At 50.8% G+C, this 17213-nt stretch overlaps 1 protein-coding gene across 1 annotated transcript; it reads right to left on the bottom strand.

Moving 5' to 3' along the window:
* Window positions 1-627: 627 nt before the first annotated feature.
* CD8B (CD8 subunit beta) lies at window positions 628-16360 on the bottom strand. Its single transcript, XM_079941320.1, has 6 exons — window positions 16026-16360; window positions 12290-12649; window positions 9130-9219; window positions 4547-4636; window positions 2976-3012; window positions 628-1351 (listed from the first exon to the last, which is right to left on the bottom strand). Exons 1-6 carry the CDS (start codon window positions 16066-16068, stop codon window positions 1339-1341), a joined length of 633 nt encoding a protein of 210 aa, XP_079797446.1. The 5' UTR covers window positions 16069-16360; the 3' UTR covers window positions 628-1338.
* Window positions 16361-17213: the final 853 nt, after the last annotated feature.

Raw genomic sequence — 17213 nt, 5'->3', positions numbered from 1 at the left:
GGGCTGGCCAGGAAAAGCAGGTGGGACTCTCTCCTCCTTTGACCTGGGCCATGTGCTTCTGTTAATGCAGCCAAAGTTTGGATTCTTCTTTGGCTCAATAGCTCTTAAGTTGCTCAAGCCCAGGCTGGGGAACTAAGATAAGCTCCAGGGGCTTTTATAACTCCTTCATCCCAGCTCAGCATTTTCTCCTTGCATCTTTCTTCGACTATTGAAGCTGAGAGACAGTAAAATATTAATGAACATGTGACAGAGACCCTGATGTGTCTCACCTTCTCTTTGGTGCAAGGTCGCCGGCCTCGTGGCCAGGAGTCCCTGGGGTCCCATGCTCGGTAGGAGTGAACAGGTGCTAGTGAAGGCAACTTGGGGGTGGGCTGGAGGGGTGGTGGCCCCTGGGGCACCTGCTACCTGGCTCTGGGTGCTGGGTGCTTCCAACCTGGCCAGGCTTTCTCTCTGCACCTACACTGTGGAGTACAGCATGTTTGGGGGCAAATGAAGAGCTTGACGCAAAATGAAGACATAGTCATTTTAACCTTCTCATCTCTTTTTAACTGAGCACCGACATCTTTGCCGCGTAGATGAGCTTTTGTGTGTTTACATCACAGGAGCCATGTGCATCATTGACTCAAGACTTTATTTTTACAACCAAGATATTATCATAACAAGAACAGAGAGTAAGAGAAGAAACATACAAGACATGGGAGGGCAGAGGTGAAAGCTGAATGACTTCCTGGTGGGAGATCAAGTGGCCTCATGTCCCCCAATCCACAAGTTCCAAGCCCCAAAGGAGGTCCTCAGAACCTGAAGTGACTGTGGGAGCCAGGTCAGTCCCTCTTGGGAGCCTCATTTCCAGTCTGGGTCTGCTCTCTGGGGCCTTCTGTGAGGAGGGTCAGCCCCAGCCTGGGAAGACCAAAGGGACCCATCCCAGCGCCACCCCACGAGAGACTCGGGTCTCAATGTCACTGCCTTACCTGGACAAAGCAAGGTGGTGGCTGGATGGCCGACACTGAAATTCCCAGCCCAACCCAGGATGAGTACAGAAGCCGGAAGTGGTGCGCTGGAGCTATTTTGTACTCAATCCTCCTTGCAAGTTGCCTTGCAAGTTTCAGAAAGTGCCCTGGGGTTCTGAAGCCTTCTCTCTAAGATCCCGATGACCGTGTAACAAGTTGCTCCCATGCACGAGGCCCACAGAAAGAACTTGCAGTAGTTAAAAGCAGGCAGCTTCAGCAGGTCAGTGACACTTCCATGGTTGAGGGTGTCCTTTCTCTCTCAGTTTTCCAGATCTCGCTCATCACCGACCAATGTATTTTGGTAGCAGGACACCAAAAACGTATCCTCCGCTCACTTATAAAACCTGAAAACAACAGCAAGCTGTGAAACCACTTATCAGGCAAATGCTACTGTATTTCCTGTAAGAGAGATAAATGGCACGTCAGGATGCAAGGCTCCACTCCAAGTAAGTAGCCTAGGGCCAAGAGTCTTGTGTTGGTATGTTTTTAGGGCCCAACTCAGTCATTAAGAAAAATTGAAATGCTCAAAAAAAGCAGCCCTAAGAACTCTAGCTTTGAATAGTGTTACTTCCTGCGGTACCTTCTAAGGTAAGGGATTCACCCATGCACACTAGGGGACCAGAGGAACGTGGCCTGCCGCTAGATGATTTTCTAAGGCCAGTTAGAGGCTGGGGAATGTCTGCCCCAAATTGCGACCTGAATTAGTAACAGCTGATCTTTGAGGCCCAGGGACTATTTCATCCACACCTGGATCATGATAGCAAAACCAGAGGTGGTTTTCAGACTTCTTTTTAGCCACAAACGCTTTTGTTCAACGACATCTTACAGGTAAGTGTAATTACAGGCAACGGATGAAAGCAGAGCTGTTCGGAATGAAAAGGGTGAGGGGGGCTAGGGTCCCACCCGGGGCCACCCCCAGCCCCTTCCTCGCCTGAGCTGATCCTCGGAACCCCTGGGGTTTGCCATAGCATGAGGTCCTGCAGCCGACTCCTCCCAAACTGGCATCAAATCACTGGGAAACAAGTTAAAACGAAGGGGGGAGGGGGAGGCACAACACAGGCAGCTCCTTGAGGGGGAGTCGTTCTCCACAACAGGTCACCACACGGAAGATTCTGAACAGAACATTCTGGAGGTCTAGAGTTCGACAAATACACTTAAGTTACTGTCTCTTAAGTACGGGGTCGTTTCTAAATCCAGCACGTAAAGTGAAAATTGCACACCATCGAAAATTGCCCATGAAATGCAGCAGGCATGTTTAAGCAACTATACAACACAATGTATACAAACACAATGTACTTTGCCAACTCCTGGGACCCAGGTGGGGTCAAGTCCAACACACACCACCAGGAGGGAAGGAATTTCACTGGTGGAGATGCTGGCCTTGGGGTGAACCGACTTGTCTTCGAGTTCGAGGCTGCTCTCTACTGTTCCAAGTGCTTTGAGCAAGTTTTCATCTGTAAAAGTAACCCTCCCGTGTCACGCAGGACCAAGTTGAATGAAATAACGGGTGGCAAAGAGTTTGGGATATCCTACTGGTTCTACCCATGCAGTAGTTGATTGTTTATTCAGTATCTTGTAATAACGTAAAACGGAAAAGAATCTGAAAAAGAATATATATAACTAACTCACTTTGCTGTACACCTGATGCTAACACAACATTGTAAATCAACTATACTTCAATAAAAATTAAAAAAAAAGAGTTCACTATTATTCTCAGGAGAGCTAAGAGCTAAATCTTACCATACTTGACATATACTTAGACGACTCATCGGTATTCTGTTTGCTTAGGTTCTCTCTTTGCCTGAACTCCATGAGCCCATCTATTGACACAGTGTGTGATTTTTTTGAAGGTGGTGTGTGTCTGGGGCTCTCGCAGTTGGAGGCTATGGGCAGCAGCAGGGGCTGAGGAAGCCGGGGCCACACCCAGGGCTGCGGCCCAGGCAATTTTCCAAGGCCCCAACCACTTACTGTTTCAGGAGGCGAAGCCGAGCTCTCCTCTGCAGGCCTGGAAGGAGAAAACAAGACCGCTGGTTGGCATGGGCTGTGAGCCACTGACACCGAGCCCCAGAGAGGGAGGAGGGCGATGAAGGGGCAGCTGACACCTCGGACCACTTCCTTGGTGCCAGGCTCTGCTCCGGACACCTCATGGGTTTTAACTCCCTTACTGGTTACGGCAAACCTAAGGGTTGGTACTCTTACTATCTCCGTTTTGCATATGGGGAAGCTGACATAGAGAGTGAGTGTGTTACTGAATGACTTGCCCAAAGTCATGTAGCTAGTAAGTGGCAGTCTGTGTGCCCTTAAATGCGCCACCTTGCCCTTCACAGCAGGTCAGGAAGCAGAGGTTGTACAGACAGGTGGTCTTAAATCAGAGCATGTGTATTCTGGGGAAGTGCAAGGTTTCCCCCCGGACGAAGGAAGGAAAGATGAGCATGTCTATTTACATGTTTATCTCATCCTTTTTATTTTTGAAGCACATTTAATAACATGCATAGACTATTAAATAAACACAGCTAGCATAAATATTAATCATTTAAGAATATAAATATAGTTATAATTATATATTGAATATATACATACATAATATATTAAATAAATAAATACAGCTAATTGAAGTTAGGGTTTATAACTAGAAGATTTTTTAACTGATGAGGTCCTTGATCAAAAAAGTCTGCAGACCACTGATCTCTAACGGTTCTTAGAATGGAATAAATGGATCCCTTTTTTGGGGGCGGCAATTGTATGCGAAAATATGCACATGGTGCATTTCTCTGCTGAGAGGGTCCATATTGCCATCATACGTTCAAAGGGGTCTGTGACCTATGAAAGAGCCACTGATCTAGTCCACGTCCTTGTGGGCCACCCCGTCCCATTTTACAGAAGCCCAGAGAGGGTAAGTGACTTGCACAAGGTGGCACAGGTGAGCAGAAGAGTCAGGGCTAGAGTCTGGAGCTCTGGGCTCTTGGCCAGCTGTGTGGGCCTCCCCTGAAGCTCCCAGGGGGAGCTTCACCTCTGAAGTGACGGGGTGCAGCAGCCATCTCTGAGTTTCCCCACAGCCTCACAGAGGGGAGGATTTCTAGCTTCTGGGAACATAACCCAAACCCTACCACAATCTCTGTGCACTGCTTCCGTCCCAACTGCTCACGGGTGTTCCTGATTACTGAGCACGTGCCCCGAGCCGGGCACTTGGGCGGGACTTTACAAAAGCAGCCCTGGGAAGTAGGTAACATGGTTACCCGGGGTGAGGCAGCTGAGGCTCAAGGAGGCCGGGGCATATGCCCAAGGTCACTAGATCAGGAATCAGCAGAGTCGGATTCAAATCCAAGTTCGCCTGACTCCAGAGACAGGGTGTTCTCTGATCCCTGAAGCTTGGCCTCAGGCCAAGAATCACTTCTTGGAACTAACATGGGTTCAGGGTTGGAGGGGCAAACTTCCAACAGGCTGCCATGTGCCCTGCTTCCCTAGAGAAGGAAGGACCCTCAGGGACACCTCCAACAGCAAAAGGGGTCGCCATGACGGCCCAGGAGGGCACAACTTACAGTGTAGGTGAATGGCCACGCCCAAGAACACCAGCAGAACAAGGACGACAGCCACCAGTGGGCCGACAATGAGGGGGGCACAGGATGGGCCTGGAAAACACACACATATTAAATATTTGAGATGTGCAGATGAACACAGAGAGGGAAAAATCAACTGGAAGCCCCACCTCCCAGAGAATACTGCTGTTTACGTAGTTCCTTCCAGTCTTTTTTCTGGGCTCTTTAAACACATTGAGATCATTTCATATATAAAATTTCATGTCCCATGTGCAAATTTTTAAAATTAATAAACTCAGGAGCTATTTATGTTCAAATGAGATAGACAATTTGCATGCCTGGTAATGGGATTTTTCTTATTTATTTTTAAAACTTTTAATTTCAGAAGAAATACCTGAATATATTTTCACTGTAAAAGATTTAAGTATATGGTTAGAATGCCCCTTGGCAACGCAGCTCCTTCACAGAAGTAACTGTCATTGTTAATTTGCATGTACACATACATAATTTACATAGATACATCCCATAGAGCTTTTAAAAATACAGAGGCTTATATAGTACAAATTGTTCTGCAACCAGGTTTTTTTTTTTTCTTCACTTAAACATGCCAGCACATTCTTTTTTTTTTTTAACGGACATTTTGTTTGTTTCCTGTGTTTTGCAAATACCTCTGCAGAAAACATCCAGGTACATTTCTTTCCTTATGCAGGAGCCTGCCGGAGGCAGATACTGTAAACGAGAACTACTAACCATAGACTATATCCATCTTCAATTATAACAGATACTGTGAAATGCCTTCCAAAAAGGCTGCAGTGAATTCCATTCCTAATCACCCGTTGTGCACCCTGCCGACCCCTGGCATTATCAAAGTTTTTAGTTTTTGCCAGTCCAGTGGGTGAAAAATGATATTTCACTTCAATTCACCATTTGTCCATTTCAGCCTATTTTCATAGATTGGCCACGTATGATTTTTCTTCTATCAGTTGCCTATTTGTTCCTTTGCCCATTTTGTATGCTATGTAAACAGCAGAGTTTATATCATCGATGCCCCAAATCCTTCTCTGGCACCCTTTGTGTCCCTGTCGCTGGTCCCTATGAGTAGCTGAGGGAGCAGAATGAGGACCCATGGGTGAAAAGGGAAAGGCTGCAGATTTGAGCTCAAGGTTAAAAAAATTAGAAAGAGTTTTCGATGTCAGGGAAGGGGGAGAAGGTTTACTGAAGACCTGTTATGTGCCAAGTATAGTACTAACTACAAACGTCCATGTTGTGAGGAAGGAAGGTATTACTGTCATTCTTATCTCTCATTTTACAGTTCAGCAAAAACCAAGATTCAAAGAAGTTCAATTACATGCCCTAGGTCACCTGGATACTAAAAGGCAGGGCCAGGATTTGGACCCAGATGCCCCGAGTTCTACAGCCCCTGCCAGTCCCATCGTGACAGCTTAAGGGCAGGAGAGGTGGCAGAAGGGATGCAGTGGGCTGCTCCGTGAGAGGGAGCCTGCCATCACCAAGGCTGCATGGTGCCACGTGGAGAAGAAGGTTGGGTGAGAGGCCCTTGGAAGTCCTTCCCACCTCTGATGCGTGAGGGTTTCTGTCTGCCTCCCTCTCATCTCCCCCATGGTTCTCCCGACCTGGGGGAACCTCAGAAACATGGTGTGAAGTGCAAGAAACCAGGCATGAAAGACCACATATTCTATGACACCATTTGTATGAAATGTTCAGAAGAGGCAAATCTATAGCAACAGAATGTAGATTAGCGGTTGCCAGGGGCTGGGGTGGGAACAGAGATTAGCTATAAACAGGCACAAGGGATCTGACAGTTTGATGGAAATGTTCTAAAACTAGATTGTGGTGATGGTTGTATAACTCGGTAAATTTACTAAAAATCATTGAGACATGCACTTGAAATGGGTGAATTTTATGACATGCAAATTATGCCTGGATAAAGTTTTAAGTAAGGGAGGTGGACACAGGCTGCAGGGATCGGGGAGAGGGGTCAGGGGAGGCCTCCTGAGCTACGACCTGAACTAGAGGCCGAGAGACAGCTACCCGTCCTCGGGTCCTCGGTGAAACGCGATCACCTACCAGGAAAACTGCCGCTTCTAGTAAAGGTGGCGAAAAGCCTGCTTGGGCAGGGAGCCAGTGGCCAGAGACACACCAGCGACACTCAGCCCCACCTTCTTTGCCTCGCTCGAGTCTTGGGGTCTCCTGAGATCTGTATCTCACCACACTGTTCCTGTGACAGCAGTTTAGAAATTGTCCCCCAGCACCTCCCCGGCTTGTCTCAAGGGGAGCAGGCCCCTCCCCATGGCGGCCTGTGGGTTTCTTTCATGATAACAAGCTTTGAGCTCTGTCTAGGTGCCCCGCCAAGCTGAGCGCCTTGTGTATAGTATCGCATTTTATCCTGCCTTGCCTGCAGCCAGGTGAGCATTCCCACTTGCCAGGTGAAAGAAACTGAGGTTCAGAGAGGCTGAATCACTTGCCCAAGGTCGCACAGTATAAGCAGCGGTAGACAGGGATGCAGACCTAGGCCTGGCTAACTTACCACTAGGCTACACTTCCCCATGGTCCTCACCCCCAATACAACCTCCACCTACTCCCCTTGACGCCCCTCCCCCCAACCTGGCCACCTTCACACACATCCTGGTTATTCTTAATAACCTACTAATGTTGGAATTGCATTCTACCCTGGGATTTTACTGAGGGTTGGTATCAGAAATGCAAAAAATCTGAAGACCATTTTTCCATCATTTATAAAGTGTTACTGAATTCACTATCACTCAGCGGTCCTTACATAAGAATGAACAGAGCAGATTTTTTTCTAGAATTTAGCGCCAGGATGAAGGCTTTGATGCCCGGGTTGTTTCTTTATATCATTGTGGTGGGAGGAGGGGTGTTAGTGATGCCACGTGACTTGGGGTCTGCTCTTCGCTTCGCTGGGTTTTTTGGTTCTTCCAGAGCCAGGGCACAGACCCAGGTTTTACATCCTCATCTTAGTGCCTCTACTGTCTTGGCCTTTTGTGTCCTCTTTTTGGTTATACCCTGCCTGAAATCCTTTAGGCAAAGTTGGGGGGCATACTTTATAAAATGAGCTCGTTCTGTCTCCGCCTTTATGTTCCCTAAGGCTCTGTCCTTCTGTACGTGGGTTCTGATTTGCTTTTGACTGTGAACTCACGTGGCAGCTTCCCTCTCCCATGCCCTGGATCCAGCTAGATGCCTCCCCCCAGACTCTTTCTGATACTTTATATAAATATTTAAGATAAAGCAACACCAGTAGCATGAGGCGGCCCTGGTGCAGCTGCTTGTGGTTTGTCCTATGGGTGGGAGCAGGTGACACTTTCTTTTCGTCACCAGTAACTTTGGGGGGGACAGAGGTCAGTGTTTTTCCAGAAACACATTTGGCTGATGGGTTCGAGGCAAGTGTGTGTGTGCGTGTGCGTGTGTGTACTCAGCTACGGCGTCTGGTGCTTGTAGCACAGAGCAGTGAGCTGGTTTACTCACTAGTAAACATATATAAAGCACACACTGTGTGCTAGGTCCTCTATTAGGCATCAAAACTGGGGAAGGTTAAAGTACTGGTCGTTTGTCTTTTTTTATTACTTTTTATCGGAGTCTAGTTGATATACAATGTTGTGTTAGTTTCTGCTGTACAGTAAAGTGTATCAGTTATAATAGGCATATATCTACTATTTTTTAGATTCTTTTCCCATATAGGTCATCCCAGAGTATTGAGAAGAGTTCCCTATGTTACACAGTAGGTCCTTATTAGTTATCTATTTTATATATAGTAGTGTGTATATGTCAGTCCCAAAGCATTGGTCCTTTGGGTTGAGTTTTTTGTTTGTTAACAGCTCTATTAAGAGATAATTTATATATTGGAAAGTTCACCCGTTTAAAGTGTATAATCTAATGGTTTTTGTTATAGTCACAGAGTTGTGCAACTATCACCACAATCTAATTTCGAACATTTTAATCCCCGTCAAAAGAAATCCTGTGCCCATTCGCTGTCTTCCCCCCATTCCTTCCCCAAACCCCCAGCCTTAGGCAACCACTAATCTATTTTCTGTCTTCAAGGAGTGTCATATTCTAGACATTTCATATCAAGGGGGTCATATAAGATATGGTCTTTTGTGACTGGCTTCTTCCGCTGTAAAATATTTTCAAGATTCATCCATGTGGTAGCAAATCATTACTTCACTCTTGATTACGGCTAAATAACACTCCATTGTATAGAGAGTTCATATTTTGTCAATCCATTCATCAGGTGGTAGACATTCGAGTGGTTTCTACTTTTTAATCCTGCTAGGAACATTTGTATGCAAGTTTTGGGTGGATGTATCCTTCATTGAGTTTTGTCCTGCGATGATTTGGGAGTGTGTCTCCCACTAGAGTGTGAGCTGCTGGATGATAGCACTGCTGTCACACTCAGCTCCCTTTCAGACCCCAGCTCAGGGCTAGAGAAACAGGCTGGAGTCCACACTTGGGAAGGGCTTGCGGAAGGAAGGAAGGAATGACGGCAGGGAGGGACGGAGGGAGGGAGAGTGTCTGCTGCCCTTCTGAGAATCCAGGGGTGTGGGAGAACTCACCCTTCCGGGTCACTAGGTTTGGGAACCGTAACACTTTCTTCTTGGGAGTGGTCTTCTTGGTGGGCTGCGGAGTGGTGGGAAGGACATCAACTACAAAAGCAAGACACATGTTTTGGCCAGGTAAACAGCAGGTGGATTCAGAGATAAATCTTACAACTGCACATTTCATATCCAGGGACTAAAGTCTTTCTCAGTGTTCCCTAGGCTGCTATAGGGCTTGAAGGTCACAGATCACTGGGATTTTTGATCTACTTCCCCGACTCTCAGATGAACCTGAAGGCCTAGGGATGGGTGTCTGTTTGGTGTCCTGGAGAGAGGGGCTCTGGAACCACCCAGATGTGAAAAGAGCCCCAGAACCCCTGATTAACCACTGCGTGACTTGGGGCAAGTCCTATCACTTTTCTGTGCCTCAGTTTCCCCCATGTTAATCCAGTGTCACGTGCTGAAGTGTTGGGACAGGGCAGAGAGACAAGCCCACGGGGCAAAGGGAGGCACTTGGGGCTCGGAGATGCTAAGGGAGGGGTGACACCGGGCGCCGCTGAATCCAACCCCTGCCTCTGAGGGTTGGGGAAAGACATTTCACTGAAATGATTTTCTGCAAAATGGTAGGAGAGGGAATCGGGTGACATCATGAACCTGAACTCTAGAATCAAGGGCAAAGGAAGGGGCAGCCAATGTTTGGTCGTTTGGGCCCGGTAGCTTCCATATAAAATGTGGACACTTCAGACGCTCACTGCCCTGAGCCATGATCAGTAGAGAAAACGTGCCCCACTCTGCCTGCTCCACGAGGTTTCCAGAAGAGCCAACTAACCAGAATTAACCCTTCCCAAGCTCCCACCTCGGGCTACTGCCCATGCCAAGAGCGTCAGCTGAAGCTTATTGAACCCAACAACTCTGGGGACTGGCACTGTTTTCCCCATCTGATCTCCGAAGAAGCCTAGGCTCAAAAGGTTGAAATAAATCACTTGCTCAGAGTTCAACAGCCACGAAACGCCAGGGCCGGCATCTGGGCCAAAAGATGCGCGTCTTAGGCTCTCACCCCGCACGCCGCCTCAAGAGCAAATGCGTTTCACAAGAAGTTCAGCGCATCAGATCGTCAGAGCGCTGAGGGAACCTCCTGGAAAAGGGGAAAACAGCCCCAGTCTCTTGCCCTGAAAGCCTGGGAGGAGCTCGGCCCTCTGCTGCGGCGTTTTGACCTTCCATTACCCACTTTAGTCCTCACTGCCTTGGAAGTATTCATTCCCCTACCTCCTACCCGTGGAGGCACAGAGGCTCCCAGCGCGGCAGTGGTGAGCCTCGAGGGGGCAGCTCTACAGGACTTCGTGCCCTGCCTGGGCACAGTGGCCTGGGGACGGGTGGGGGGCTTTGTGGGGGAGACTTGTTCTATTTCAATGTCTTCTTGCCCAGAGGCAGGTCCCCTTGATTCTTCCTGATACCACTCCGCCACCCCCAGTTGTCCCTACTTCTCTCCTCTTGGAAAGGGGCAGGAGTTTTGAGCCCATGGTGTCTTGAGGGGCCTGAAAAGGGCCCATCTTCCCCCAAATACGTTCTCTACCATCCAGGCTTCCTCCTTTAAAATGTACTGACCTTCTGGCAGGAGGGCAGGCTCTGACTCTGAATACCCGTACCCTGCGGAGATGATACGGTTGCCAGCACGTGTTGTGGGGAGGGACTGCCATTCCCGGGGAACCAGGCAGTGAGAGGGGTTTGGGAAGATCAAAGCCAGGAGTGAGCGGGCGGTGGTACACGTGGCGGGAATCTTCTGAAAACCAGTTTCGCTTATTTCACCATCCACCTTTCCTAGACCCTGAAATCTCATGAGTGGGCAGTGTGGGGCTTATAGAGACAGAAACAATAAATCAAACCAAAACCCCAAACTCACAAAAGCCCAATTTTTAATGCAAGCATCAGTTGACACCCACCCCTCCAGGGATGCCTCGGCTTCCTGTCGGGAGGGCTCTCCCTACCTTCCCTACCTCCTGATTTAAGACCCGAGGTTGGTGACCTGGGACGAGGGCATCACTCTGGTTTGTGTCTTCCTGATCATGTCGCTATGCCTGCACCTCCCATGCTGAGTGGTCTAATTCCTGGGGGTCCCCTTGTCACTCTCAATGCCCCCAGCCTGAAAAGATCCCAGGGGAGTGGGAAGCAAGACCGTGGGAGGCCCACTGGGCGTTGGCCTTGGGCTAACCTGGGGAGGGGGCTTTGAGGATTCCTTCACACCCTTGACAGTTTAACCCTCACCATCCAATACGGCAGCCACCTGCCACGTGCGCTACAGAGCACTTGAAACGCGGCCGTCTGACCCGAGATGTGCTGTACACATAAATATCGAGCACTTAGCATGAAAAGCGAATGTAAAATATGTCAGTAATCATTTGTATACTGATTACACATTGGAATAATAATATCACTGATACACTGGGTTAAATAAAATCTATTATTTAAATTAATTTTACTTGTTTCTTTCGATTTTTTTGAACGTGGCTATTAGAAAATCTTAAAACATATTTCTACTGGACATGATGACTTAACCCCTGAGGAACTGCAGTTTCTAAGGGCAGGAGGGAGTCATGGAGGCCCTTAGCAGCCCCACAATACAGATGGGAAAACTGAGGCCCAGGGAGGGGAGCGACCTGCCCACAGGCACTGGGTAAATTTGCAGCAGAATTTGCAGCCGGGTCTGGGATCCAGCCTCCTCACTCCTTGCAACTCTGTGCGTGGGTTCAAGCTCTGGGTCCCCATGCTCGTTCTTTCCCTGCGTGCACACTGGGAGGGGATTTCTGAAACCACTAGCAGGTCTGGGGACTCGGCCCAATCCAGCCACAGCCTCAGGTGAACGTAGAATGGCTGAAGGACAGGGTGCCCTGTCTCCAGAAGAAGCAGCGATGCTTTTAAGCATCCCATCTACAACGGGATCAAACAGCACCTGCCTCCCAGGGTGCTTGACAGCATTAAGTGAAATGACTACGTACGACACTTGTACCTGCTTGGCCCTGGGTTACTTTTTGTTTCTATTAGCGGTAGTGCAGTTGCTTCTGGAGGTCCTTCCCTCCTGCAGGGCGGGGCTCACTGAGAGTGGGATGTCCCAGGGCCTGGCACGCACCCGGCCCCCAGCAGGTGCTCGGTGCTCATCTACAGCACTGAGCCAGATTCTTACCCACACTCAGCTGAGTTCCCTTCCCAAAGGTCAGGTCGGGGTTCCCAACCGTCATGCAGAAGTAGACGCCGCTGTCGGAAGGCTTCACACTCTGGAGGCTGAGAGTGTACCGGGAAGAATCTCGAAGCACAGTTAGCCTCTCCTGCCCCACCTCCTCGCCGTACACAGTCCCTCTGGTGAGATCCCAGAAGGCCAGGAACTCGAAGTGACTGTTAGCGCTCGGGGCCAGGCGCTGCCTGAGCCAGTAGATGCGAGAGTTAGTGGGGGAGGTTTTGGCTTCACAGGACAGCGTCACCGTCTGATTGGTCTGAGCCGTCGTGGACGCAGGGGTCTGCAGAAGTACTGAGCTGCCTCGCAGAGCTGCGAGAAGCAGAAAGGGCAGAGACCATCAGCACCTTTTCTTGGCCAGGCTCGTGGGGCCTCACAGTCACCCGTAGTCAAGTATGAGAGAAGTTATGAGACAGCCTGCCCAGTTGCAGGGCCTGGGGAAATGCTGTGTGGCCCCAGGACTCGGAGCTCGAGCACCCCATCCCCCATGCGATCGTCCGCCAGGCAGGTGTTCATGATGCCAGCCTGACAAAGGCGACAGGGGAGAGAGCACCGTTTGTTGATTGCATGCTTATGCCTCGTTCTTTGCATAAACGACCTCAATCATGCCTCAGACTTACTTTGGGATTTTTATTCCCATTTCACAGATGAGGAACTGAGGCATGATATGACTTATTCAAAGTCCTGCTTACAGCTAGTAAGTGCCCGGGGGTCAAACTCAAGGATTCAGTCTGAAGTCAAAGCCGGTTGCCTTTCACCTTGTCCTGCTGCCGCTCTAGGTAGACCTTCAAAAGGCTCCAAGCAGCTGAAGGAGACCCAGGGCAAGCTCAGAGAGGAGCTCAGAATCACCGGCAGAGCACGTGGCCGGTCTGGCCAACCTAAGAGAGGGCCAGCCACCATTTCTGGACAGTGACAACCAGCAAGAGGAACTCACTCTCCCCTGGTAGGCACAGTTCTAGCCCATTACTCCCCAAGCCCGTAATCAATTGGTCTCTGGATCCCCATTCCCGAGCGGAAGGACAGACACCCCAGACGTGGCGCTGGGAGTTCATTTCAGTCTCAGATGGGAAGCCCCTGCAGGTAGGGGATTGTTCAGGAAAGCTAGAGCAGAACACACAGACCTGGCCTTGAACCCCGTCTGTGCCCCATGGCGTTGTGGGACCTCAGGCGAGTCGTGGAGCCTATCTCCTCCTATAAAAGGAGGGCGGCTTACTGCAGTCCTGCCTGCTTCTGAGGCTTAGAATGTCCGAAAAGCACTGCCAGGTGGAAAGTGCTGTATGTGGGTAAACCACTGTCTGTGTGTCTCACATCTCAGGGGCTGTTACTGGTAGCAAATGAAATCGTAAGGAGAGGATTAGAACGGGTCCTTCATGGCCAAGTCCAACAAACTGAATCTGACCAGGCAAAGCTTTCATTTTAGCTGCGGGGCAGAGGAGACTGCAGACCAGGGCAGAGACCCAGGAGCATCAAGGTCCAGAGAGGACACAGACCTGGATGGGCAGAGGAGGCCCAGTCTGTGTGTGTGTGTGTGTGTGTGTGTGTGTGTGTGTACCCAAGGCTTTCTGAGGTCGTGGCCCACATTCATAATCCTGCCTGTACTTGGAGCTCAGGCTCCCTGGCCCCAGAGTGACCTTCTCTAACACTGAAGAAATGAACTTAAACTTTTGGACTCCGCTCACACTCAGATGGCTCTGAGCTTCTGTTCGCACTGAGAATGAAAGGGTCCCTGGGGCCCCTGCTGGGCCTTCTCTCTTCTCCCCAAAAGCCATACTGTCTTTTTAGCAGAGTAGAGATTCTTCATTGTGTGGGGTCATTGACCTCCTGGGGGAGATAGTAAGAATCGACAGGGAATTCCCTGGCGGTCCAGTGGGTAGGGCTCCTCTCTTCCACTGCTGGGGACACAGGTTCGATCCCTGATCAGGGAACTAAGATCTTGCATGCTGCGCGGCTTGGTCAAAAATAAAATAAAATAAAATAAAATAAAAAAGAATCACTGTGCTGAGTACGGTACGTGCATTATTTTGTTTAATCCTCACCAAATCTTTTGGGAGGAAACATATCATTTTACACATGAGGAAACAGAGGCTCAGGAAGGTTAACACATCTGCTTAACCTTATAACAGAGGCAGCTTAAGGTCACACAGCCTCTTTGTGGTGGATCCAGATTCAAACTCAGGTCTGGGAACCTAGAACCTGAGCTTTGAGCCACTCCTTGAATTGAGGAAACCCGGATCCACAGCATGGGCTCATGTGCACGTAGTGGGGCTGCAAATAAGATTCCAGAAGCTCTACCAAGAAAGCCCAGAGCGGACAGGGGTCGAGGGGCCCTGGGCTCTCTGTGTACGATCCTCGCCTGCGTCCTGACTTGAAGACCTCCTGGCTGAGACACACCCTGGTCTCTCTCGTGCCCACTTGCTTTGCAGCCCCTGGAGGCTGAACCCCCGGCTGTGGCTGAGTCCAGTCTGTGCTCCGGACCCAGAGCCAGGCCTTACCACACTCGTGGTCTCATTTGATTCATTTGATGGTCTCAGTCCCTCCATGACTCCACTCTCAGAGGGACCTGCTGTTTCTAAAATGACCCACAGTAACACTAGTAGCTTCGAATGGCCTAGACTAGCTTCTACTTGAGATGTCATTGAGTTCATTAGGTCAGAGCCCAGGCGGGCAGGCCTTGTCACCCTGGCAGGAGGGTCAGCTTTGGACCTCTTGAACAAGAGAGGAAATCAACCACAGGTTAGGGGGCAGTTTGGGGTGTGGAGGGGTTTCTTCTAAAAAACAGATTGACTGGGCTTCCCTGATGGCGCAGTGGTTGAGAGTCCGCCTGCCGATGCAGGGGACACGGGTTCGTGCCCCGGTCGGGGAAGATCCCACATGCCGCGGAGCGGCTGGGCCCGTGAGCCATGGCCGCTGAGCCTGCACGTCCGGAGCCTGTGCTCCGCAACGGGAGAGGTCACGACAGTGAGAGGCCCGTGTACGGCAAAAAAACAAAAACGAAAACAGACTGGGCTTGGCCAGAGGGACAGACTCTCCGCTATATTCTAACCACAACATTCGAACTCCATCGCTGCTTGTTCGGGGAGCCACACTGCCTACGACACCCACCCCCAGGGAGTATTCGGGAAACTGGGGACCCTGAGGGGGTGCCCTGACACACCTGCCTGAGAACTGGCAACAGCCTGGTATCTGGTGGATTGTGTTACAGATACTTCCCCGGAAGTAATAAGAATATGTCTACAGAACCCTGGGCCAAGCGCCGGTGCACCAAAGCCAGAACCAGGCCCCTGGCCCCTTCCTGGGGCACATCTCTGCCAGACCTGGACAAGGGCATTTTCCCTTCCTCTCTGGACCTCCTTTTTCTCTTTTCTGCCTTCCCATCTCCTTCAACCCTCCCTCCTCCTTCCTCTCTCCCTCCTCTCTTCCTGTCTCCCCTTCTAGGTTCAGGCTTTGGGGCAGAGGTGGCCTCAGTCCTGAGGCTCCCGGGAGCCCTGGGGTAATGAGCTCCCTGGGAGGTTTTCCACCCCCAGGGACTGTGCCTGCCGGTCGCCTCCCGGGCGCCACCGCAGCTCCGGGCTCAGGGCTGGGCATCTCACGGGGACAGTTTTCCCAAACTCCACGGCTCAGGCTCTTCCCGGGTCCAGCGAAGCCTACCCGCTCCGGCCCCGCGCGCCCCAGGGTCTCCCCGCCTTACCTGCCAGTTGCGCGGCGACAAGAAGCCAGAGCCGCGGCTGCATCTCGGCGCGCCCGGGACACCTGGTCCTGGCGGGGCTCGGCTAAGATGGTCTGGGCTGGGACCCGGCGGGGCAGCTGGGGGAGGGCGGAGCGGGTAGCAGGGAGGGAGGGGCCCGGCGGGGGAGAGGGGCGGGAGTCTGGTGAGAGGATAGCAAGGTCTCTGCCCTCATCCTCCCCGCATTTCAAAGGTCTTGGCTGCGTCTCCAAGCGATCGCACGTGTGTGATCGCCTCCTGCCCTGAGAGGTCAGAACAGGATCTTCACTCCATGTGACTCCAGATGAGGCAGCTGAGGCTCAGAGAACTCAGGATGCTCAGGAGGGTCCCACGGGAGTGGTGGTGGCTCAGGACCCCAACTCCGGTCACTTCCTTCCTTTCTGAGTGGTTATTGGCAGCAGCCTCCTGTGTACTCCAGGGCCAGCTGGACCTGAAGTCGCCAAGACCCAGGCCCTTCCCTCAAGGGCACACACTTGTGCGGGTGAAGGAAAGTTAACTGACAGTGACATAGTCTGATGCTGAGGAAGGTGAGCTGGGGCGCCAGCCTGGACCGGAGGCAAAGCCAGACCTTTACCTTCAGAGTCTGGAAGAGCTGAGAAGATTAGGGTGCTCTCTCTACCCCCCCACCCCCCAATGTATAATTTCTGTTAAAATAACACTGAAATGGGGAGTTAGCAGGAGATCAACAAAGATGCCCGCCCACTTTGAAGCTGTGTGTGTGTGTGTGTGTGTGTGTGTGTGTGTGTGTGAGTGTGTGTGCCCCCTCACCCTGCTCTCCCCTCCTGCTGTGCAGTGCCCTGCAGCTCTGTCTGCCGGTGATGCAGTCAAGGTCTGGGCAGGGACACTTGTCAGGGTGATCTTGCTGTTCAAATGCAGGTTAACAGAGGAAGCGGGGAGTGGGAAGGTGGGGGAGGAGAGCTGGGTATGTGAGGGCCTTCGGGGCAGAGGGAACCTGGGGAGGGCGGTGGGAGAAGGTCACAATATCAACAAGGACCTAGACCCGCAGGCAGGCCATGTGGGTCACCAAAGAGGGGATGGAGTGTCCTTGGAGGTCTAAAGCAGGCCATGGGGCAGGGATACTTTCAGCATCCAAAGCCAGTCTCCTTTCCAACCTATTCCTGCCTCAGCTCCCTTATCCATCGCTGGGGACCG

The sequence above is a fragment of the Stenella coeruleoalba genome (assembly GCF_951394435.1).
Source record: "Stenella coeruleoalba genome assembly, chromosome: 13".
Taxonomy (NCBI): domain Eukaryota; kingdom Metazoa; phylum Chordata; class Mammalia; order Artiodactyla; family Delphinidae; genus Stenella; species Stenella coeruleoalba.
This window is presented reverse-complemented; position numbering and strand designations above follow the sequence as displayed.